This window comes from Ptychodera flava, chromosome 5 (assembly GCF_041260155.1).
Source record: "Ptychodera flava strain L36383 chromosome 5, AS_Pfla_20210202, whole genome shotgun sequence".
In the NCBI taxonomy this organism is placed as follows: Eukaryota; Metazoa; Hemichordata; class Enteropneusta; family Ptychoderidae; genus Ptychodera; species Ptychodera flava.
The window spans coordinates 20732005-20754334 of record NC_091932.1 but is presented as its reverse complement, the minus strand read 5'-3'; the positions used below and the strand labels follow the sequence as shown (position 1 = coordinate 20754334).

Sequence of the window (22330 nt, the reverse complement as noted above, 5' to 3'; positions counted from 1 at the left end):
TACGCCGTGAAGTTACTATTGTTTATCAACACACCAAGTGTCAAAACTACGTGTAGGATTCTAAAGTAGGGCAAATACATTTCCGAGATAACTTGTAATAAATAACCTACACGCTCATTAGGAAATACACCATTTATCAGTACCGGAAAGCCATTAGAAAGATTTTTTTTTTTTTAAAAAGCAGTTCGTTCATCATAGGACAAATGAGGGGAATCTATAATGGATTAAGTGTCCGTGTTCGAATGAGGGCGTACAGGAGATTAAAGCTGAACCGTGACAGCAGAAATCATGATTGGAATAACATTGATGTATTTTAGTGATCTCTTGTAAACTATGTGTACAACAAACATCGTGATATTCGAGTACTGAGAAATGACTTAATAATCAAACATACACTTAGTTAGCCATCTATATACATGCATGCTGTAATGGAGAGTGCCGATATTTGCGTTTAGCGGCCCTAACTCAGTGAAGCCTCGATTCACCCCTGCCCAACCAGCTGTATAGGCCAAAGCAAAATGAGATAAAACTTTATTGAGCACCTTAAGCACACATAAGCTCACAGAACAAATACAACCTGTGGCAGTTGTCATCTCGGTGTCGTGATAGCTCACAATTTTTAGAGACCTAGAGCAAACATAGTGATTGAGGAATTTAGCTGTCCGCGAGAAATGGTCAAACGACGCTGCTCAAATGTACATGGCGCTAATAGTTTAATGGCACCGGGTAGATCCGATAAAAGTGTAAGATTTACACGAATATGAATTCTTTTACCAATTTTCAATTTAAATCGAGGTTAAGTTAACTCACAAATACAGTTACCTTGACTCACTCAGAAACACTGCCGGCAGAAAAGGTTTTTCTATAGCATCTAAAATCCTGCCATCCCCCGTGAACCCTTCGCATTTCAAAGGCTCTCAAAGGCCTGTCATCAAAACAGTTTCAAAATTCTCTGCTTCTACGTTCTGGTATTAAAGGACAATTGAGATTCCGTTGGTAAAGACGATAAGTCGTTAGGTAAGTCGTTAGATGTCCTTTATATTCAGGTCTGAAATCAGAGGCGGACAAAAGTATACACTGGCAGCTAAAATGAGTCTTCGGGAACGAGCATAGGTGTATAATTGTGACACTTCGAGTTGAGTGAGTCTAGAGGTTATTTTAAACAACATATTTCATCGATGCTCCAATAGGGTTTGACATCATGGTTCGTTTACAATTATCCCCCCCCCCCCGTCTCTGTATATTTTTCTCCGTTTTTTAACTTTTCGGCCATGCCTCAAGGTCAGGCCACCGTACCTGATCAACCGTTTCTTTACCCGTTTCGTCTCCCTGTTTCTCACTCTTTATGTTACCCTTTCCCTTACAGTCTCATTAATCATTTTCCCTGATACCTTTCCACAATGTGGAAAGTGGATGGACAAGCTAGTCAACTAGAAGGCTATTGACGGTGTCATTCCTGATGGCAACTTAATGAGCGATACTCCTCAGCAGAGCCCTGAAGTGAGAACACGCCGCGACACTCTCACGCGTGTTCCTGAAGCAATCGCGAACAAAAGCACATATTTGTAGAAGTAAGTGGATGCTTGGAGTAAAAAGGACCGTTTCACTTTTCGCAAATATGCCATTTCTTAAAGGGCGTGAAAGCAGAGTGTGTGTAATCTCTTAGTCCATTCACTGAATGTGTAACTTTTGCAGCCGTGGAGTCTAGACCGCAGATGGCCGCACTGTTCCCGACCAGCCACCCATAGCTCCGTCAGAGAATCACAAACCGAAGAGATATTGTAAACGGTCGGTGGGGCAGGCGTTTTTCTGTTTAGGGAAAAATTGTACAAACATTCGTGGGTAGGAAATGGCTAACAGGGGAGTGTATTTTTATACCGGGTCATCGCCAGTGTAATCGTAAAAACTACGTAGATGTCATTCTTTGAAAGGCGGGAAGAGTTTCACGCCGATAAAATTACAAGTCGCTGTTGACAAACGAGATCGAGCCTGGAAATTATGGTATCGAATATTCTTCACGCAAGTAGGGTCTATGGTTAGACTCGTTTACCTATTTCTCTCCGCTGGGTCATGCAAGTTTCCAGTGGCCACAGCTGGTGTTTGACCAAAGATTTGGGGTTAACAGTAGGCTTACGCTGTCCTTGGCTTGGTAAATCGCCAAGTTAGCCCTGCACTTCAGTGCTTTAGTATTTGTTTATTTACTATCATTCGCCGGTCCACGTGTCCAAACACACAGAGCGCTGCTCTGTCGGGGCACAAGAGGGACTGTCAGTGTTATCGAGTGCTGTCGAGTTGAAGCATCGACTCGGGCGGTGGAGAAAATTGTATGATTAATCGTAAACGTCTGCTCAATGCAAAGATATTTGATGCGGGGACCCTTGCAACTAAATTTCTTCACGCGACACTGCAAAATATCGTATACAATCGCATGTAGCTAGATGGGGCAGTGATGACTTCAACCATGAAAGTAGACACACAGACCATAATGCTTCATCGTTCACGATTGTTTCCATCAATGAACTCACAAAGTTATCCAATCTTTTCTAAATCTTTTTAACATGCTAAAACTTCACATTATTTTCTAGGTACGTTTTCTATATGCATGTTCAAGAAGTGAGTTGCCATTTGTACTTTTGTGTTCAAAATGACTAAAAAAATTACTTATAAAAGAAAGTACAAGAATATGATTAGGAACCGTGTGATATGAATGTGCAACTACAGGCACGTTACACTCGCTATCTTATCTTTTTCAACGCCAGGTCTTGGTTTTCAGCAATTTCCTCTTCGAGAAGACATTGAGGTCTTAGACTGTTAAGTTATTTGATATTTTGGCTGGATCGAGCGAAACACAAGATAAAAAGGTCCAGCTGAGTCATCGTGTAGTTCAATCTATCCGCCTACATCAAAAACACGATGTAAGTTTCGATGATTGAGGCTCACGTGCGTCGATTACGTCGACACAAGCGATTGAAAAGAATATTACTGGCCTAATGAGAGTATAAAAGCACTGATTTCAAAACAGAAGCATATGTATCCATGACTTGATCTGTTTTTTCCCTCTAGATCCGTGATAGGAAAGAGATTGGTGGTGGGATAGGTTATCCTTCAACTGTTGTAGCGTTTTGTAGATTTAGGAACGATGTCTTTCACGGTGACTCTTAGCCCTACTGCTTTGAATTCAAATACGGGGGCGCTAGAACAAAATAAAAAACCTAACAAACAAAGCAAAACAACCGATGACTAAACCTCGACACAATGCGTTATTACCTAGTGCGTCAGAGAGAGAGAGAGAGAGAGAGAGAGAGAGAGAGAGAGAGAGAGAGAGAGATTCATACAGATTATTTTATTCGTTCCTTCGTCAAAACTTCCTCTGTTTTTGCTTCCAACAGGTGTTTCGTACAACTCAATTCAAACCATTGAACACTTCCGGAGTATGCTAACTTTTTTCAAGTGGCCAGTCCATTTACCTTATACCAGTGATATGCTGTCTTTTTTCCCCGTTGATAATACAGGTATCAAAGATGATACGTGTTCATGTTCATCCTTGGTATAGTTGTTTTAAAACTGAAAAAAATTGGCGACCATCCGTCTGACATCCCTTCCAAAAAGCTGTGCCTATGATGCGAACAACATGTGCAGCGAGCAACTCTGGCTGGCGTAATTGAAATTTGACTAAATACTCTAGCTGTTATTACGAATGCTTTCTAACAGTCCCACACAGTGAAAAACTGTGCTTGCCCTATCCACGAAGCCAGTGCGGGTGTGTCACGTGATTCGGCGACGGCGAACGAAAATGAGAAGCTTGGTGAGGTGAGCACATTACTGTACAACTCTGAGTTGTACAGTAATGTGAAATTTCGTAACAAAAATATGAATATGCCAAGGAATTTTAAACTCTAATTTTCCTTTCATCATAGACCCTAAAACAAGACCTAAGAGCCGTTTTTTAGCAATCCATAGGGATTTTTTTACAATGTGACCTGTGACCTCATGACTTAAGATATTTTAAAACTCACGTGACCTCCTGTTGAATATTGAACGGAGCACAGCGGCCTTTGACTCCTGTAAGGGCCATCCAAAACTTATTTCTGCCAAAATATGACACGCATATTTTATCTAAAATTTCACAATATGTCCGTTTACTACAAAGTGGGGCGTCAAAGTGAATGTAGAGCGTTATTCAGTCTCAAAACTCGACCTATACGCCGATTGACTCACTCTAACGAAGTTCGTCCGGGGAGGGGCGTATTTCAGTGTATCCAGCCATAGACCCTATACATGCTATAGGGTCTATGATTCAGCGTCCTAGCATAGGCCTATAATGAATATTCGTGTATCAAGGTACTTTATAAGCTTTCAGAGGGTGGCGTGAAATGCAATAAAGGACAACGCCTGTAACATTTGATATTTTCATTTGGTGACATTTTCATTACAGAAAACAAATGCTGCCCAATTGCCAAAGGTTTGTTGAAATACATGTACCAAGTATTTGGTTTGAAAACTCTGCATTTTGTAAAATATGCAATGTTGCTACTGACAAAAGTATTCCGGTCCAAATTAGTTGCCAACAATAATAATAACATTAGCCACCACACATTCAGGCCATTTCGACAGGATTTAGAATGACTTTTTTTTTACCAACAGCGAAAGTTAGATCAAAAATTCCAGCTATACTTGAATACGTGACGTAGGGAAATCTTGTAAAATTACTGATAAAGAGTCTCTCGTTCGGGGATTTAGTTTCACCCAGGTGTGTTTGACAACACATGACAACGACCACGGAAAGCGCTAGGATTTGGCAAAACACATTTTTCGAATGTTAGAATAATTAAGTCCCCTGCGTCGACCCCCATGTGTTATATGCGACCTTTCACAGATGTTCGGGGGGAATGAATTAGACACTTTGGAAAATGCCAGGAGTTACAGAAGCGTGGGATCAATAGATTCCTTGGTAACATAGTCAATGGACGACCATAAAACTTCTCGATATGTCCATGAGAATTTTCAAATAGTTCATCAAACCCGGAGGGGTCATTGTGTTCTAAAACGTCGCGTCTAAAGAGTGAGGGCGATAGCCCCTCCCCCGCACGAAACTTACTCACAATAGTAAGATCGTGAACTCTCGTTACGATTATTCATTAGTCGACAAATGACTTCCTTCTTGCGTCACAGTGACGACAACCCCTCGACAAGCGGGCTGCATTATCGGACCCATGGCTACTCTATTCTCTGCGGTTTCATTCTACGATAGAAACCGCGAGAAATTTCACAGCAAACAAGGAACGACGTCCTCGGACACTGTCGCCGCCTGATAAATTCAGCTCTCGATAATCCCTGGGCGATAACGAGTAATCGTGATCTGAAGAGCGATACAGTAACAATCTACTAAATCTCGGATTTCGTATACAAAATCAAACAGACTGTCAAAAGATTCGACCCTTTTATCAAACTCTCAAAATTTGGTCCCCTCCCAACACTCCACCCCAAGTGTATTATAAGTCAAAGTGAGGGCGGTGTGTTGGTCAACTGTGCAGTCCACGAAAGGTATACTTGTAAAAGTTTCCCTCGTTCAGATCGCGACAAAAAATCGAGTGTTACTTTGTTCACGGTCCCTCAAATGGACTAAACTTAGTTCCAATTTGGCCACGCTTGGATATGTTAATACAGTTGGATGTGTTTGAGAGTGCGAAAGAGTCGAGCCGATACGGCTTTAACACCAGAATAACAAGCGACGTGAAGATAAAGCAATCGCGCATTCGGGTGAATTTCGCAGGATGTTCTGAGAGATTTAAGGTGGCGCAATAACACTAGGTATTTTCTTCACACAAACGCTACCTTCTCACAAAAGACAAAATATTATCTATTCATGGCTATAGTGATAGAATTCACACCCACACGGCCTCCGAAGAAAACCATTGTTACCTCTGGTGAAAGAACACAACGCGTCAGCGGATTTCGCACAGTGCCAACTGACCGCAAGCCAAAGCACTGTTCCTCGTAAAACACTGTCTACATTTTCAAAAAAGAGGCGATCTTGAGCCACTAAAGTTGCACACCCGAGGTCTCAGCGTTTGTCCTTCAGCGAAAACAGAACCAGAAATCGGAGGTGTGAATTGCTCTTTTATTGTAGAGATTTTCGCCGAGTGAGTGTAGGTATTGCTACTTATTGAAAGAGGCGTGGCCTATGACCGCAGCTTTTGCAAACGATAAGCGTTGGCGCCAGGATGGCGCCAGCTAAACCCATAAATAGCCCACCCGACATACAGGTGCGCTTACATCTCCTTCTGGGTGACCTCTACACAAAGGCTAACACAATCCAGGTGCTAGCTGTTGCTAGGTGTCTAAAGTATGTCCGCAACACACCTGTGGCAGGCCTTTCAAGCGAAGTCCCGAGTTACAACAGCTCGCTTCTGAAAACAACTGCTTCAGCGATTCCAAACGAAATTGCAAAACAACAAAAACATAATCGACTTTCCTGTCTTCTTTTATTTGTTCAAACCCCCATAGAAAAGTTCTCATGGAAAAGAGCGGCCGGGGTAAGCTCACCGTAAAGGTAAACTTGATTATAAAGGCCATAGCGCCAAAACCATGCTATTCTTTTTTCCTTCGAATTCGCTCCACTGGGGATAATATAGCTAGCATTCTACCAACCAGGGACTATTTGTGTACACTTTCCATTTAACGCGTTTCCCCTGGGATCCCTCCATTTTTAAGCGCACTTATGCTTTTGTCACAACCCCTGAACGATGGAATCGTCTGTCGCGCATTCTAACACAGATAGTCCAGCGCCGCAACCACTGACGTGGAACCGGTTTGATTTGTTTTGGTCCTCAAAACAAGTCGGGGGGGGGGGGGGTGTACCACCTCCGGGGTAAAACAACTCTGATATCATGACCCCGACAGTAACAATAGCGGATCTTCAGAAGTGTCGTTTTTCATTTTCAAAGTACATTTTTATGTATGTGCCGAGTTCCATTAGAGATAATGAGATTGCATGCCTGTCGGGTTCGCTTCTTCTTACCATTTCTCGAATGAGAACAGATGGTATATTGCGGCCCATATTCTTAATTTTCAGTCTTTCTTGTCTTGGAAATGATTAGTTCAAGTTCTTATTTCAAGCGATCGTTGTGGTCGTGACATGGTCTGCAACTCTGTGCGAGTAGATATGATGTGAATGCAACGATTCTGCCCTGGTTGGCTTTGGTCTTCAACACGCACGCGCGCGCAGAAATAAACGCTCTACAATCACTGGATTTGATCCTGCTTCCGTCGTAATATCTTCAAACTGTACTCTTTCATACAAATAATCTACAAATAGGTGTATTCCTCTAGATTTACGATACGGTCCAGAAGAGTTTCCAAACTGCGAGGTGCAAAGTCGTGTGGAAACGAGAAGTAACATTCGGAAATTTTCCCGCCCATTTTGGTCGTGTAAACTTCCCACATTCGACAACAGCCGGCAAGTGGTGTGAAGAGAACAGAAAGTCAAATATACAGACCGACTTATCACTTTTCAAACAATTCTGTCAGATGCAGACGATGAATATTTTACACTAGGGTTCTTCCTGTTTCTTTTCTGTCCGTTGATGCTAACTTCAAACCTGTTTTCATGTTAAAGGGACAAAGTCGCTCTTTTTGACCTATTTGTTATATCAAGAAAACATAGCATACTTGCTTAAAATCACTCACTGTACAAAATATTGACGATATATAACTACAAAAGTGTCAAAAATTATCGCTTTGCAGACATATTATTCAAGACAAAACGAATTTTTCCTATTCCGACTCGCTTTCTGAGACAATAAACATTGTCACCAGGTAAGGAAGAGCTGTTATCCTAATCTATATGAAAGGCACAACCAATCAAGATTTCATCACAATGGTTTCATTGGGTCCAAACTTTATCAAACAGAGTGTGTTCAGCTATGCATGGTGACAGTTGTGCACGGAAGTCGGTTTTTTGGTACAGACCGTCAAAGTTTTCACAAAATGTTTTATTAATCTTCTCTGGCTCCGAGCAGAAATGAGGTTTTTCACAGTTGGCCAGTATTTCAGCATGTTTCAAGCAAGACAGACCACTTCTCATATCAAACAAAATTTATAACAAAAACTCAATAAAAGGGCGACATTATCTTCTTACATCGACTCACTTCAAATATTGTTCCATCTCTGCCACAAATTTCGAAGCCACTTCCAACATCTTTGGCAAGGTAACGAGAAATAGTGTGTTAGTTTTATAGGATCACTCTCATGTTTTTGCTTTGATGCCCTTTGCAAAATTGTCTGTATGTTTACATTCTAATCTACATTAGTATTTTTTTCACGCAGCACAAGGTAAAAACCGTGAAACATTCGAGAGAAAATTTGAAAGGTTTGCGAGTAATCTATTAGCAATGCCGAAACATTGCATGAGGCTGTGCAGCCAGGGTACCGCAAGGCATGACGGGTACTGTGGAGAGCACTCAACGGGATTACGTCCGCTAATCTTTTTGATGGAAGTAGGCTCAATCTCTTGAAGAATGGGGCGTTGTTAGCGTGCATACAGCCCCCGCAAACACAATTCCAAACAAAGTCTCTCCTACTGTCCCTAGTATCCACGTTTCTGTATTGGTCTGACACTGTTGTGTTCGGACGTGATAGTGTGTGCAGTGCAACTTATATATATATATATATATATATATATATATATATATATATATATATATATATATATATATATATATATATATATATGTGTGTGTGTGTGTGTGTGTGTGTGTGTGTGTGTGTGTGGTTTGTGTGTGTTATTGAATAAGTAACCTATTTAATACACGTGACCTACTGGTAGTTTATATGTGTATGTATATATATATATATATATATATATATATATATATATATATATATATATAACCTTTCGTTTCTTTATAGATTAAACCATAGATCTTCGAGAAAAACCACAACAAGGGCAGTTTATTCAGTATATTTGGTTTCTTAAGTGACTGTCGTGGTTTGTATCACAACGATGCGAATATTAGTGTGAGAGTTATAGTGGATCTAAAAGCCTGAAAAGCAAATTCTCTACCATTCAAAAGAACCCAGTCTGATCATTTCTTGGGGTTAAATTCGTAACAGACATTCATAAAACTGAAAATAACTCAAACGATTGCTACATTTGGATTGAGACAAAAAAGCGGACTCATTCTTATGAGACAAAACTAGGTTTTCACTGGGTCGTTTGTGTTCATATGATTTTTGTAATGAAATGCGCGGTAAACCTATTTTTTGCCATGAATCGATTCAATTTTTCCTCAAGCAAAGCTTAGGCTAAAGCTTAAAAATTTTAGTTTCAAAGAACGTTTTGCCTTAAAGGAACGGTGATTGTAAACCCGGCTTAAATTCTTTCTCCAATCAACGCAGGGGTGAACGATATTGTTTCAGCATGTGTGTGCTGGCTTTACGTATATGCCTACTATGCCTGTTTGTCAGTATACAATTATGTGTTTTTCTCTGTTTTCATTTGTGTTATGGAAATAAGTCAACGATGCAAGGTATATCTGAGTTCACGTTGAGCATTTGCTGATGCGAAACTCTTACTTTTTTTTCAAAGAATATGATGATAAACAGAAACATTTATTGTTGAACATTATTTTTCAAAGTATTATCTCTGAAGATAGTTGTTCGTTCGCATGTTATACAGATGTATGGAAGAACAACATTATACGCGTTGATAACATTCCAATAATAGGTCGATTAATGCAAAGAAATTATTTATTTATTTTTTGTTATCGTCAGACATTGCCGTAAATGCAGTATAGCAAAGCTTTTTGCAGTGTCATGATCAACATGAAATGGATTTTTGATGGAGAAGGACTCATTATGTAGTATTAAAATATTAAAGATGGCGCATCTGTATCAAAGAAACGCTAATCCACAAATAATGCATCGTCTACTTAGCTGAGTGAGAAGCTTATAAACTCTCAGGGGTACTCCATCGGATCTTACGACGGGTGGGTAAACTATGAACAAATGGAGTAATGCAGAACAAAAAATGGCAACCTTGTCACTTTTTGGCAGAAATATCCACTTTGTTAACATCTGAAAGATGTACAATTCTTGGGAAGTATACAATTCCGTGCTAAACCAATTATTCCTGCCAAAATTATCGAGCACATCTTGAAATGCAAAACAAATATACGTCACTCTGACAACCCCTCCAAAGATGGCGCAAGGGTTCATCCCTCAAACATTAAGAGTTCTTGAAATGATGTCGTTTTATTGAATATGTAAAGGATCCGCTGTAATACTTCATGGCTTCGACGCTGAAAACAATTTGCAATTTTGCCGTTACTAAGAAATGCATACTCGTTCGACAAAGTGCGGGATATCGTAGATATATATATATATATATATATATATATATATATATATATATATATATATATATATATATATATATATATATATATGTATATATGTATGTATGTATATATGTATATGTAAATATATATATATATATATATATATATATATATATATATATATATATTTTTTTTTTTTTTTTTTTTTTTTATTTAAATAATATAATATTACCGACAGACTGCTCAAGGTTTCACTTAAAGATGGAGTGACTTGTTATATTGTATTGTATTGTTTTGTTTATTTATTCCTTTAAAGTTTCTTCATAGGTTGTGACGGATTGCCATTCATTTGCAAGTTTTCCCCTACCAAGACTTTTAGAACTTTTTGGTATAATTGCGTGGCCGCGAAAAAAACATAGTTAACTTTCCATTGGTTTTTGCCTTCACACGCTTTAAAATACTGAATATTGCTCATTGTAACTGTTCTCGGCTTTTCAGGAATTCTAGACGAACTCAAATAATAATTTTACTGATCTGATGATTCAGTTCGTTTTGGAACATTAAATAAAGTCGCCCTATGTGGTTAAAGGGACAAAGTCGGCCATTTTTCATGAATTCTGTTCGATGCCAAATACTACTTATATTGTTTGACATGTTGAAAGATACTGAACGAATGGGTGACCATGCATATATTCGACTGCGGGTTTAGACACGATGCATGAAACCATGGCGAAAATGAATTAATGGTCATGACCATTATCATTTTCGCCATGGTTTTGTCTAAAACCGCGGTCGAATATATGCATTGTCATCCATTTATTCAGTATCTTTCAACATGTCAAACAATATAAGTAGTATTTGGCATCAAATAAAATTCATGAAAAATGGCCCACTTTGTCCTTTTAACATGACAATAAATAGTATTGATAATGGCTGTATCTGCAATCATTCCATGCAGTGTCACTTCCAAATTGGCGCAACAATTAATATTTCACGCTTTCGATACATTAGCGTCCTTAGATGAGATAAATCCCGCGCAATTCCTCTCGATTTGGACTATAACAAATGATACTGGCACCAAGAAATACCAGCATGGAACCGACAGCATGGTCTAACTCGTTTACACATTTAAAAATTTACCCAGGATGTATTCTGCATACTATCTCCATATTCGTATTGTATCGTTACCAGTATATGGCCAAAGTACGGCGAAATGATTGGTCATCAGGACATAAAAAACTGCTACATCCATGATATGGCACACATGATTTGGAACACGCTTGAGCTCTCATGCAGTTACAGGAAAACAAATCCAATTTTAATATTTTACGCCAAAATGTCAATATGCTGTTATAATAATAGCAATAAACAACCTTAGCAACGGGTATACCACTCAACTATGAAGAGCTTACTTTTATGTATGCACCCGCTATCGCCAGATCGCTTGTGCATAGGCATGAACTGGTAAAATTCTCGTGGTATATGCCTTCTATCGCTGGGATGGTTTGTCGCTTGACTAGATGTGAGTATTTCAGTATCATGTTTATCATCAGACAACTATACCATTTGTGATAGTGGCTAGTCTTGGATTATTTTATTATAACAATTCTCTCTCTCTCTCTCTCTCTCTCTCTCTCTCTCTCTCTCTCTCTCTCTCTCTCTCTCTCTCTCTCTCTCTCTCTCTCTCTCTCTCTCTCTTTCTCTCTCTCTCTCTCTCTCTCTCTCTCTCTCTCTCTCTCTCTCTCTCTATATATATATATATAAGTATACGGATGTCCTCGTGGGAAATTACAGTGCTCGATGCGAAAAGCAACGCGTTAATAGAAATAGTGACACAAATTACTTCAAGTACAAAGTAATGATATCTGTTACTTAAGTTTCATGCATCCTGCAATCATTAGACAGAAAAAGTGAAAGGATTCTTAGCTGTACACTCTCGTTTATATGTTTTGGACATACCATTCTATTCGTAGGTGGTGTTAAAAGTTGATAAATAACATTTGTTTTGGTGACGACAAATATATATATATATATATATATATATATATATATATATATATATATATATGTATATGTTTATATATGTATATATTTATATATATATATATATATATATATATATATATATATATATATATATATATATATATATATATATATATATATATATATATCATCACTAACAATAAACAAGAAAGTTTACTAATTGGGACTTGAATTTACTTAGAACACTTTACCTTTGGTAAATCAAGTTGGTATGTGTTTATCGACTTTGAAAGCATTGAATCGGGATGTTAACTACATAGGAAAAAATGAAAATAGTCGAATACTGCAAATTGATTGACCACGCTCGACCGTCGCCCAAGAAAAAAACCGCGGACGGACATTTTTATCAGTGTTGTCAGATATGTGAAAAACATTCTCATTCCGTTTCTGTGGATTAGTTTTAGAACCAAAATGCGATGAGTTGGACTCGAAGAAAACCACATTTTAAAAGCTTTACGTTATAACGGCTGCTATCAAAAGTTTGGCGTGGAGCAACCCCGTATCGGGTAGAGAAGTTTTAAATTGCATAGACTGCTACAGAAATTGGAACTAAAATGACATGACTTGGACTCGAAGAAAGCCTTATCGCAAAAGATTCATACCGTAATGGTCTTTATAAAAAGTTGGACGTGGACAGCTGTATTTTATTTATTTATTTTTTTTATGAGTTTATTAAATAAGCTTTATGTTAAATATGTCATCATCATGATCAACACAGACGGTGAAAAATTATTATATATGCCCAAACCGAGCTTCAAATAACAAGCTTTAACTCAATGATTTGAACGTAGCAAAGAAGAAAAAGTGCTTTTTTGAACTCAAGATATTGAAAGCATGGAAAGTCTTTGACTAGGATCGCTAACTTGAAGTGGCTTGTACGATGTTGTTTGAACAATCGCGCAGGTATAGACCGCGGTAAAAGGTATAGGAAACTGGATAAATCAAAATACGGTCACGACCTTGGAGAAATTGTTTTGTTGTTCAGCTTGCAAAGCGATGCAAACTTGAGGCCTTACGTTACACTCTTCAGAAAACTATGAAGACGTAAAGTTCAGTTTCAATTCGGGTGTCATGGTTACTGGGAAACGACGAATGAAATCACTGTCAGTTAACCATTGACAAAGTTTTCGAAGATATTGGTGTCTGTTTGGGGTCAGGGCATTCATAGCTTACCAAGCTTTTTGAAGAAATCGTAAAGTAAACAAATTAGTATTCAAATTGCGGCCGCGTCGCTCGCCAGGTATGACGTCGAAGTCATGGATTGGCTAATTCTCGATAGCGATCTCTGTGCCACGTGCGGAAAGAATATATTTTAATCAAATTATCCCGTGGAACAATAGCGTACCTGTCAGTAAGCTCCGCTGTCATTTGCATATGAATGCACACGCCACGCGCGACCCTTCACAAGAACACTTGGCCACGCGACCGCGAAGGGTGTACAACTTGCCGAAGAAGTCAGTCAACGCAACGTGGTCGGGAATCGTCTCCAATTTTTATCGTTTCCGGCGCAACATGGGGTGCACGATGCAGCTCGGAGGGGCAGCAAATGTGAAACTTGCTATCCCGAGTCGAGGGAAAGTTCTGCTACTGATAGAAACTTCGAAAGTTTTGAATCCGGAAGGAAGTTCATCCGAGCAGATGGGGATACAGTAGGAGCATATGTCCCGTTTTCTTTGTTCCGCACGTCAACCTACTTTGGTGAGATGACCACGGTAGCGTTTCAGCTGTTGGGTTTCTCTGTGGAGATACACAAAGAGCCAATGGATACGAGTACGGTTCCTCCTGCTGTCGACTTTCGCACGAAAGATCGTGGGAATGGGAAAAGCTCGCAGCGTACACGGGATGTACCAACTGCATGCACAGAACCCAGTGGAAATGCGTCCATCAACAGTGACGCACTGCTGGATAATGGATAAGTTTATCTCGACCCAAAGAAAACACATCGGGTAAGAAAACATCTTTCATACTGGAAAGTTGTTTCAACCACTTCGCGTTGCTGTCAAGGAAGTATCGGTTGACTACCTATGGCAATGTTTAGTGCCTCTGAAATTAAGATGTATATTTAAAACCCTGGAGACAAAGGATCGCTGTTTACTCAAACGCTTAAGTTATGCAAACAAGAGAATGTAATGTTTTTGTGTTCTGTGCAGGGTACACGTGCTTGGCTTCCAAATTTCGCGCCCGATTTTTTTGTCATTCAAGATTGACAAGATATTTTCAACAAAATATATTTTTTTTTGAAATTGTTTACTTATGCCAGGTCCGTCACGAACGGAAAAACAAATCATTTCGACCGATATTCGTCATCAAAACTTTAACAAGGAGGAAGAACAACATTCGAAAAATGTTGTATAAACTTCTGTAGAATTCTATGGAAACTTGCTTGTGGAAAGCAAGCTAAAAATCGGGGCTAAAACTCTATAAATTTCTATAGAACCTATACAGCTGTAGAATATCTATATACTATAGAATTCTATAGTCTCTTTCATAAGGGCTCCAATAACTTTTTACGCCACTCATAAACTTCAGAAATTTTTGAGATGACCACTGCACCATCCAGGAAGCAAATAGAGACTACAAACAATCGAAGAGCGCCTTTTCATACATGTCCTGTACAAATATTTTAAAAACCGCGCGTATAACGCGCTCCCCCTCCCCCGCACGACCACTGCACAAGAAATGGTTGTCCCTGTGATGTTCGTGACACATGACGGCAGAGTTCTCGTCAGACGTCGTTTCAAATGATACCGTGGTGTGGGGGGTGGGGGATTGAAGGTCATGCTTGGTGTTGGGGCACCATGCAGACAGGACACACAGAAGTTGAACACGTATGATCCGGTGCTCTTCACGGTCACTCCACTTTGGCAAGACCATGACTTGGGTACCCTCATCATGTGTTTCGAAAGGTCGTCGAACTGTAGACCCTTGTCAAAGGCATTAGTAATACAACTGGATGTATTCTATTACAACCCGCATCGATTTTTGCATTTGGCGGGATTTTCGGGGAATGCGAATTCCTGCTTTTGTTTTAAACTGAGAAAAAGGAACTCCCCCTCCGCAAAGAATTTGCATCCGTAGACCTCCGCCCCCGCGCCCGCACAAAAAGAGGGGAGGGGCACGGGAACATTACTTCCGGTGAAGTCTCTATGGAAGTGGATGACCATTAAAAATTGCAAGGGACGCGCCGAAGACAGAAGTAACAAAGGTTATTCTAACAGATGAAAGGAAAATTTCCGGTCTCCCTTTTGAGAAATTCATCAGAGTTTTCTAGGCTGCTTTCTCTTCCAGGTGTTAATCCGCCACAATCCGATTGGTGTTTGGACCGCCTCTACTGCTATTATTGAAATGGTTAATTCCAGTGAGATGATAACACCTGGGATATGGTGTCTTATGACAGTCGTCGACTTGCATCGTACATTTCCTAATTAATACCTGAAACAGAAATCCTCAATATCATAAGCGTTTGTGTGCGGGCATATTGTAGCTATGCATACGGTACATATAAATATAATATCATACCAGTATATTGATTGCGCAAAAACAGCGATCTGATTGGTCGAGACGTGAAAGTAACCGCGCTATATTCGCGATATAGCTCGGTTTGTACACACGTGAGCTCTTGGCACGAGCAAAAATCATTTTTTGACGTTCCGCTTGCCAGAATTTCAATATACTGTCATGATATAATACATGTAGCAGTATGATATCACACCTAGCGACGGTGTACCACGAGATTTTGACCTGTTCACGACATATATGCACGAGCGATAGTGAACGAGTCAAAACGGAATTACCCTAGGGTCCATGGTATAGTACATTTATGTATGTATGCGTACTACATACATGCAAATACACACACATAAATATATATAGATAAATATAGACAGATACATTTGTTCAGCCATAATATTCTACATACGTACGTATATATACATATGCTGCAGTATACATTTAGAATGCACACGTCAGACGCATATGTACACAAGATGTCGTTTGTGATGAAGAAAATAGTCTTAGTCATCGCTATGAAGGCTAATGAGTTCTTTGTCGTATGTTCCCAACTCACTTCCACATCCTCCATAATAATCTCGGCACTATCTTCGTGAGCAGAGCTTCTTGTGCTCACAAACGAGAACAGCCACCGTGTGGAAGTTTAAACAAATTTCATGGTTTACAGCTAAAAACCCAACGAAAAAGTTAGCGATAGAATGAATCACAACCGAAATAACTTAACATGTTTTTGGTGATATCGAAGCTTTGACCTGTCGAATCATGGCCGCCATTGTGTATTGGAGTTAAAAATGTCGATCGGTCTAGACATAGATTGGATGTTTGGGGGAATCTCATATTTCCTGCCGATTTTGGCGCAAAATATCCGTGCAATATTGCGCGATAGTATACCTTTTTGGGTTTGAAAGCAAACCCAGCCACTGAAAGCCACATTCGCAAGTGAACAAGATTAGCATGACCAACCATCAAATCTGGTGACGTTATCGTCTGATTACCGCAGATAAAACCGTGAACTGTGTGTTTCCATTAAGCTAGAGATACCTGCATTAGTTTGGGGTTTTGACTAAGCTTTTTACTTCACATTGGGCTTACGTTTGAGCGTCAGTCTGGGTCGAGGGTCGGCAGAGTGACTATTTCACAGAAGTTTGTCCAAAATGTTTAGACATGGATGTAAGACTAGTGGTTCTCTCGCCGTTGCGATTGCGGTTCTCCGATTTCGGACTTTATCTATTTAATAGTACCACGAGACCAGTAAATGCGAACTTCTGAAATCCTCTCCGCGTCACTGTAAAATATTACACGTTAAAATGTCCACAAGTAGAGATAACGAGAAGAAATATAGCGTTCGGGTATTGACTAGTTTTACAAGAGTGATTTATTACGTGTTAAATAATTGGTCATTTCTATGACTTTTAAGAGCGGGTTATCTAACTCTGCATATAAAAAACGTATACTTCAAATCTATTAAAATCGCCTCTCAGGAATCAACATGACAGCAGAGTTTTGGATATGTGGTTGCAAGACACACAACAAGTCCTTCGTATCCTCGAGTGATATCCACGCTTTTATTCACTACATTGCACCCAGGTGTACTGGTCTATTGTCCGTTTTATCAAATAAACAAAGCCTGCGCCAATTTTATAAGTTGATTTAAAGTTTTCTTCCCAACGGATTCAGTCAGGCATGACATCATCGCATTCAGTAACGCCCCAGACGGTTTCGGCAACATGAATAAGCAATCCGTGCCCGAGTCTGCAAGATTTGTTGGGGGAGTTGTGTCGAAATTATCAAACTAGAGTGTTTGGAATTTAGCTGTCAAGATATCAGGGACCCTCGTCAACATATGGGGATTTGGTAGGCAAACATGATAACATAATAGTAAGCACTGTGCACAAATACAAAGTTTTCACACAAGCATTGTTTCCAATGTGCTGGAATTTCCTACTCGACAGTCCGGCGCCAACACTTCGTGACAGAAATACTATTGGAGTGTCTGTATGTGTGGCTATACAGGGTGTCAATGGTTTCTAATGCTAGTAATATTACCTGAGTTGTGGGGTGCGGGTCTTAGGGGCTGGAAGTGGGTGGGTTGCGTAGAACTTCTCGTATTGTGAATGAAACCATATGTGCGAATAATTACATCACATCTATCGGTATGTCGACACCTGTAGATATGTTTTTCTTAATTCGCTGCCGTTTCTCCTTTTTGAATCTAATACAGCAGTATTCGTACACTGATTTTTATTTACACTTTGAAGCGATGCGCCTATCGTCGTGTAAGTGCCCGACGATAAAAATCGTGGGAATGTGCCAAATCTCAGCAAATAACTATGGAAGTCCCTGTGGGAAACGTACGCCTATTGCCCAGCTGTAGTTGTTCACTGAGGGGAAAAAATCGTTTGATCAATAAAAGAGGTGTGTGACGACCCCTCCTACCTCAAAGCCCCCCACTCAATGCTTTCTATAAGTAATTATACAAAACCACGATCTTCTATGAGTGCAAATCCGTCGGCTTGCAAGCCAAGAGCCAGAGCCGCAATTTCGCATTCGAAACATGTTTCCCTTCAACTTAAAAAAATCTTACAAGTTTTTTTTCGAACTTTTTCAGGTCTGACGGGGTAAGAAGATACCAAAGTTTGCAAAAACTTTATGGTCCTATACCATAATTAGCGCCGAAGGATATATGCAAATTTGCAGGTGTGCTAGTGTGAAGTGACAACAGTTCGAAGGTGGCGAATTAAAAAGCCATTTATCACAACGAAATAGGCCTCAAGTAATTGGAAGAACCGCGGTTCTCTTGTGCTAAGTTTTGATTGGCGTGCGCGTGTCCATAGCGACCGCCATCGTGTCGCCAGTCTGACAGCATTCATGAGTGCAATGAATGGATGACGTCACAGGACTGGCGCCAGCAAGCCGGCGGCAGCTGTTGTTGATTGTAGGTTGTTTTCCCCAATTAATCACTTGTCAAATCTGATTCGGTATGTCATGCGAAAAATACACAACGGACTCTCCACACAGCTGTGCTGGGCGCGGGAAATCACATCTGTGTGGCCGAAATTTTAAGAAAGTTGAAGAAAACAGAGCGATCCGCCAGTTCGCGCTGTCTGCGTTGGGGAACGACGCGCAATGAGGAAGTAAACAATAGGGGATCCCAGGTCTAGCGCACAATAGGCTGGCCCACACCACGTCAAATGGGGATATCATATGTTTTCGTAGACAGCCCCCTGGGTATTGTTGATTGACAGCCCAGTGATGTATACTACTTTGTGATTGGCTGTCTAAGTGTAATCAATGTCACTCGTACAATCAAACGGCTCGTCGTGTTTGTGTGTAATTAATCATATGCGGGGCTCCATTGGTTGATCCGCGATCATACTGTATTTAGACGTGTTGTGTATACGCACGGCAGATAGCCACAGCCTCAGCGAGCACCACTATCAGTCTACAACCACCAAGCCAGCGGTGAGCCAGACACGGATACAAGCTCTGCACTCTACTGCCTCTCGGAGAAACACACTCGCTGGAAATACACTGACAGCCATGAAGGAAACGAAAGACAGCCGTCCTTCTAAGCTACACAACTCAACGTTGTCTCTGCGACACGTGTCGAAGGACAGTCACAGTATTTCGTCGTGCAAGGGGAACACCGCCGCTGCGGCGGCCGCCTTGGCTGCCGTCGGACCAATGTCGTCGTACCTAGACGGGATTCTTACGTACAGTATGCAGGACTGTTATTCCAAACTCAAAGACTTAGTGCCATCTATTCCACCGAACGAAAAAGTTAGCAAAGTCGAACTTCTTCAGCATGTCATTGATTACATACAGGACTTGCAAACTGCATTGGAATCGCACCCTGCTTTGAGGAACTCGCCTCCCCCGCCTCTCATGGAGAAACAAAATAGCAACCGAACGCCGCTTGGCACGATACCTCCAGAAAACACTGCCATCCTATCAGATCAGGTCAGTATTATTAGTTTGACCATTATTAAATTTCTGAGATTGTGTGTGGCCGTGCCAGTATGCGACCGATGTGACCCATGGCCATGTTCGTCTCTTCTGATGGTATGTGATCAGGCTAGATCGAAATAGCCGAGGCAGCGATTATCACAACCATCGACCCGAACAGTGAACCCTCAGTCAAGAAGGCAGATCGCATCGCCACTGTGATTTCATTTGGAAGCGGATTCACATCTGAAAATCAATATCTACCAGTTGATTTTTTGTGATCGAAAACATGTGTTGCCATAAATAAACGCATTTTTATTTATGAATGCCGTGAATGTGGTCTCACAGCTGGTGCAGTGCCCGTATAAAACGCAACTAGCCCGTGTATGGCTAGCCAAGCAACACCAGCCGGTACAATCGCCATATGTTGCGACTGTCTCTCCAATGGCCCCTTTTGAAACATACGACAAGCGTTTTAATACGGTTGGGTTACAATGATTTCATGTCACTGGGCAAAAAGAAACCGATCCATCTTCTCTGCCAGTTTGTACTAACTAAGCGTTTTCCTCTGTCTCCCTTCCCGTCGTAGGTCAGTCACTTAGAAAAAACCACAAATAACACAAACTGGGAAGACAGCTGTTCGCCCAGGAGCTGCTAACCCTGGGAACGAGCGTAATTGACAACTCTCACCATAAACCAAGGTATGTAGATTCCTTATGTTACAATTCTCACCCTCGTTTTCAAATTTTTCCAGCGTTTCAAAATGTGTTGATAAATTGTCTGCGGAGCGTAAATGCAGCTGCCCAGAAATTTGAAATTACCAACTTGTCTCGAAATCGTTCGGGGAAAAAATTGCAACATTGTGTGTCGCATGACTTTTCGGGAAATAACTAAAATCTTTAAAAAATGTTAACTGCTACGTTTCACTTGGCATCGCAGTTCTATTTGTTTCAACTGTGAATATCGCCAGCTACTTTGTAGCAATTTTGTTGTTGAAGTGTTTGTTTTTCCGAAGCGTGTGGTGCGCTGCGAGTCATGATGTCCTGGCTGGACGTTCTGTTGTACATACAGCTTTCTACTTTCCAGAACAACGCATTGCATTGGTAACCCCCGAACTGAAAATACTAGCGCTCAGCACTGAACTCCTCCAAATGATGTACATCTCAACGCCGTTTTAGATGTATCAAATTAGCCACGGACATATTTACTAACGGAGTTTATTTTATCTCTTTCTCAATAGGAATGCTTCTTCGAAATCTAACACGGATATGCCATGCTCGAGATGGAATGCCGCGGTCAGGCCGACGAGAAATACACGTACGCTAGTACTTTTTGACAATGTGTGAAAGGACACTGTTTTTGCTGTCGCGGCAAAGCCGAGAAGAGTAATCCGTGGAAATTTGGTGCCAAAGAGAGGAATGTGATGCGCACTCCGCAAGAAAACGTCTCGTGTGTTTTTTACATCAAGAGAAATCTTCTGAACTCTCGTTTTAAGGACCATGAACTGTGATACACACTCGCATGATATTATATGTCGAGCTTTGAACTTTATCGGACACTGCACAAGTGATTCTCAAGACTCAACTCACAAAAAAGAAAAATATGAACTCTTTTGTAAGATAAACAAATTTTCATTATTGAATGTTTTCTGTGACTTCGTGCTATTTTGGTGAAGATTATTGTTGTATATGTGTTTTCATGTTTGTTCATATTACATTTTATGGTATAGAAATTCTTTCTCGTTTTCTCATGTTTTTGACTCCTTTGAACTGGCAAAAGCGTCTGACAAACGGGTGTCCTCATCAACCCGGCGAGATTTCATCAACTGTAAAAAAAAAACGCGGGTCGTCAAAACAACCCTAGTGCTTTCTGTGTCGTATTTTTTTTTGCGTCGACCATAAGCAATATTAGATACGACCTGTCATGTGAGCGTCAAATGACAAAACTCAAGATTTAAGTTCCTTATATAAAAATTTGTGCTTTCGATGCAAACCAATGCTGGACTTTTTACAGTGTTATCCCGCCTGACCCCGGGAACAGACGTTTATCAATTCTGTGTATGGGAGATTTTCAATAATTATACATAAGTAAATAAAAGGAAGAATTCTAGTAATGTATGCGAATACTTTCCTTCCTCTTTGCCCGAAATTTAGGCGACATCTCTATCACTGTCCCCCTCCCCCTGCGTTCTGTTTGCTCTCCCGAAATGATCGCTTATCGACTTTGTTAGCTACATGGTCTGCAATATGTTCCCGACGTTTTCTGTAAATAACTCGACCTGGCGATCTAGATGTCGGACTTCCAATGCGAATTTATAAAAATCTTAGTTCGTTGCAGAGTTTGGTATTCCCATCTGTTGCATGTACCCGAACAATATAGGCCCGTGCAACCGGCGATCCGCTTCCCTGCGTGTTTTGGTTTCTCGGCAATGTGAAGAATTTGTTTCAACTTATAAAGTTCTCTTTAAAATTCAATAATTCCAACCGCGT

At 40.4% G+C, this 22330-nt stretch overlaps 1 protein-coding gene across 1 annotated transcript; it reads left to right on the top strand.

Annotated features, from left to right (window-relative positions):
• The first annotated feature begins 18763 nt into the window (after positions 1–18763).
• LOC139133225 (DNA-binding protein inhibitor ID-2-like) lies at positions 18764–21954 on the top strand. The gene is made up of 3 exons (XM_070699711.1): positions 18764–19856; positions 20431–20542; positions 21082–21954. The coding sequence occupies exons 1-2, from the start codon at positions 19437–19439 to the stop codon at positions 20497–20499; spliced, it is 489 nt and encodes a 162-aa protein (XP_070555812.1). The 5' UTR covers positions 18764–19436; the 3' UTR covers positions 20500–20542; positions 21082–21954.
• The last annotated feature ends 376 nt before the right edge of the window (positions 21955–22330 follow it).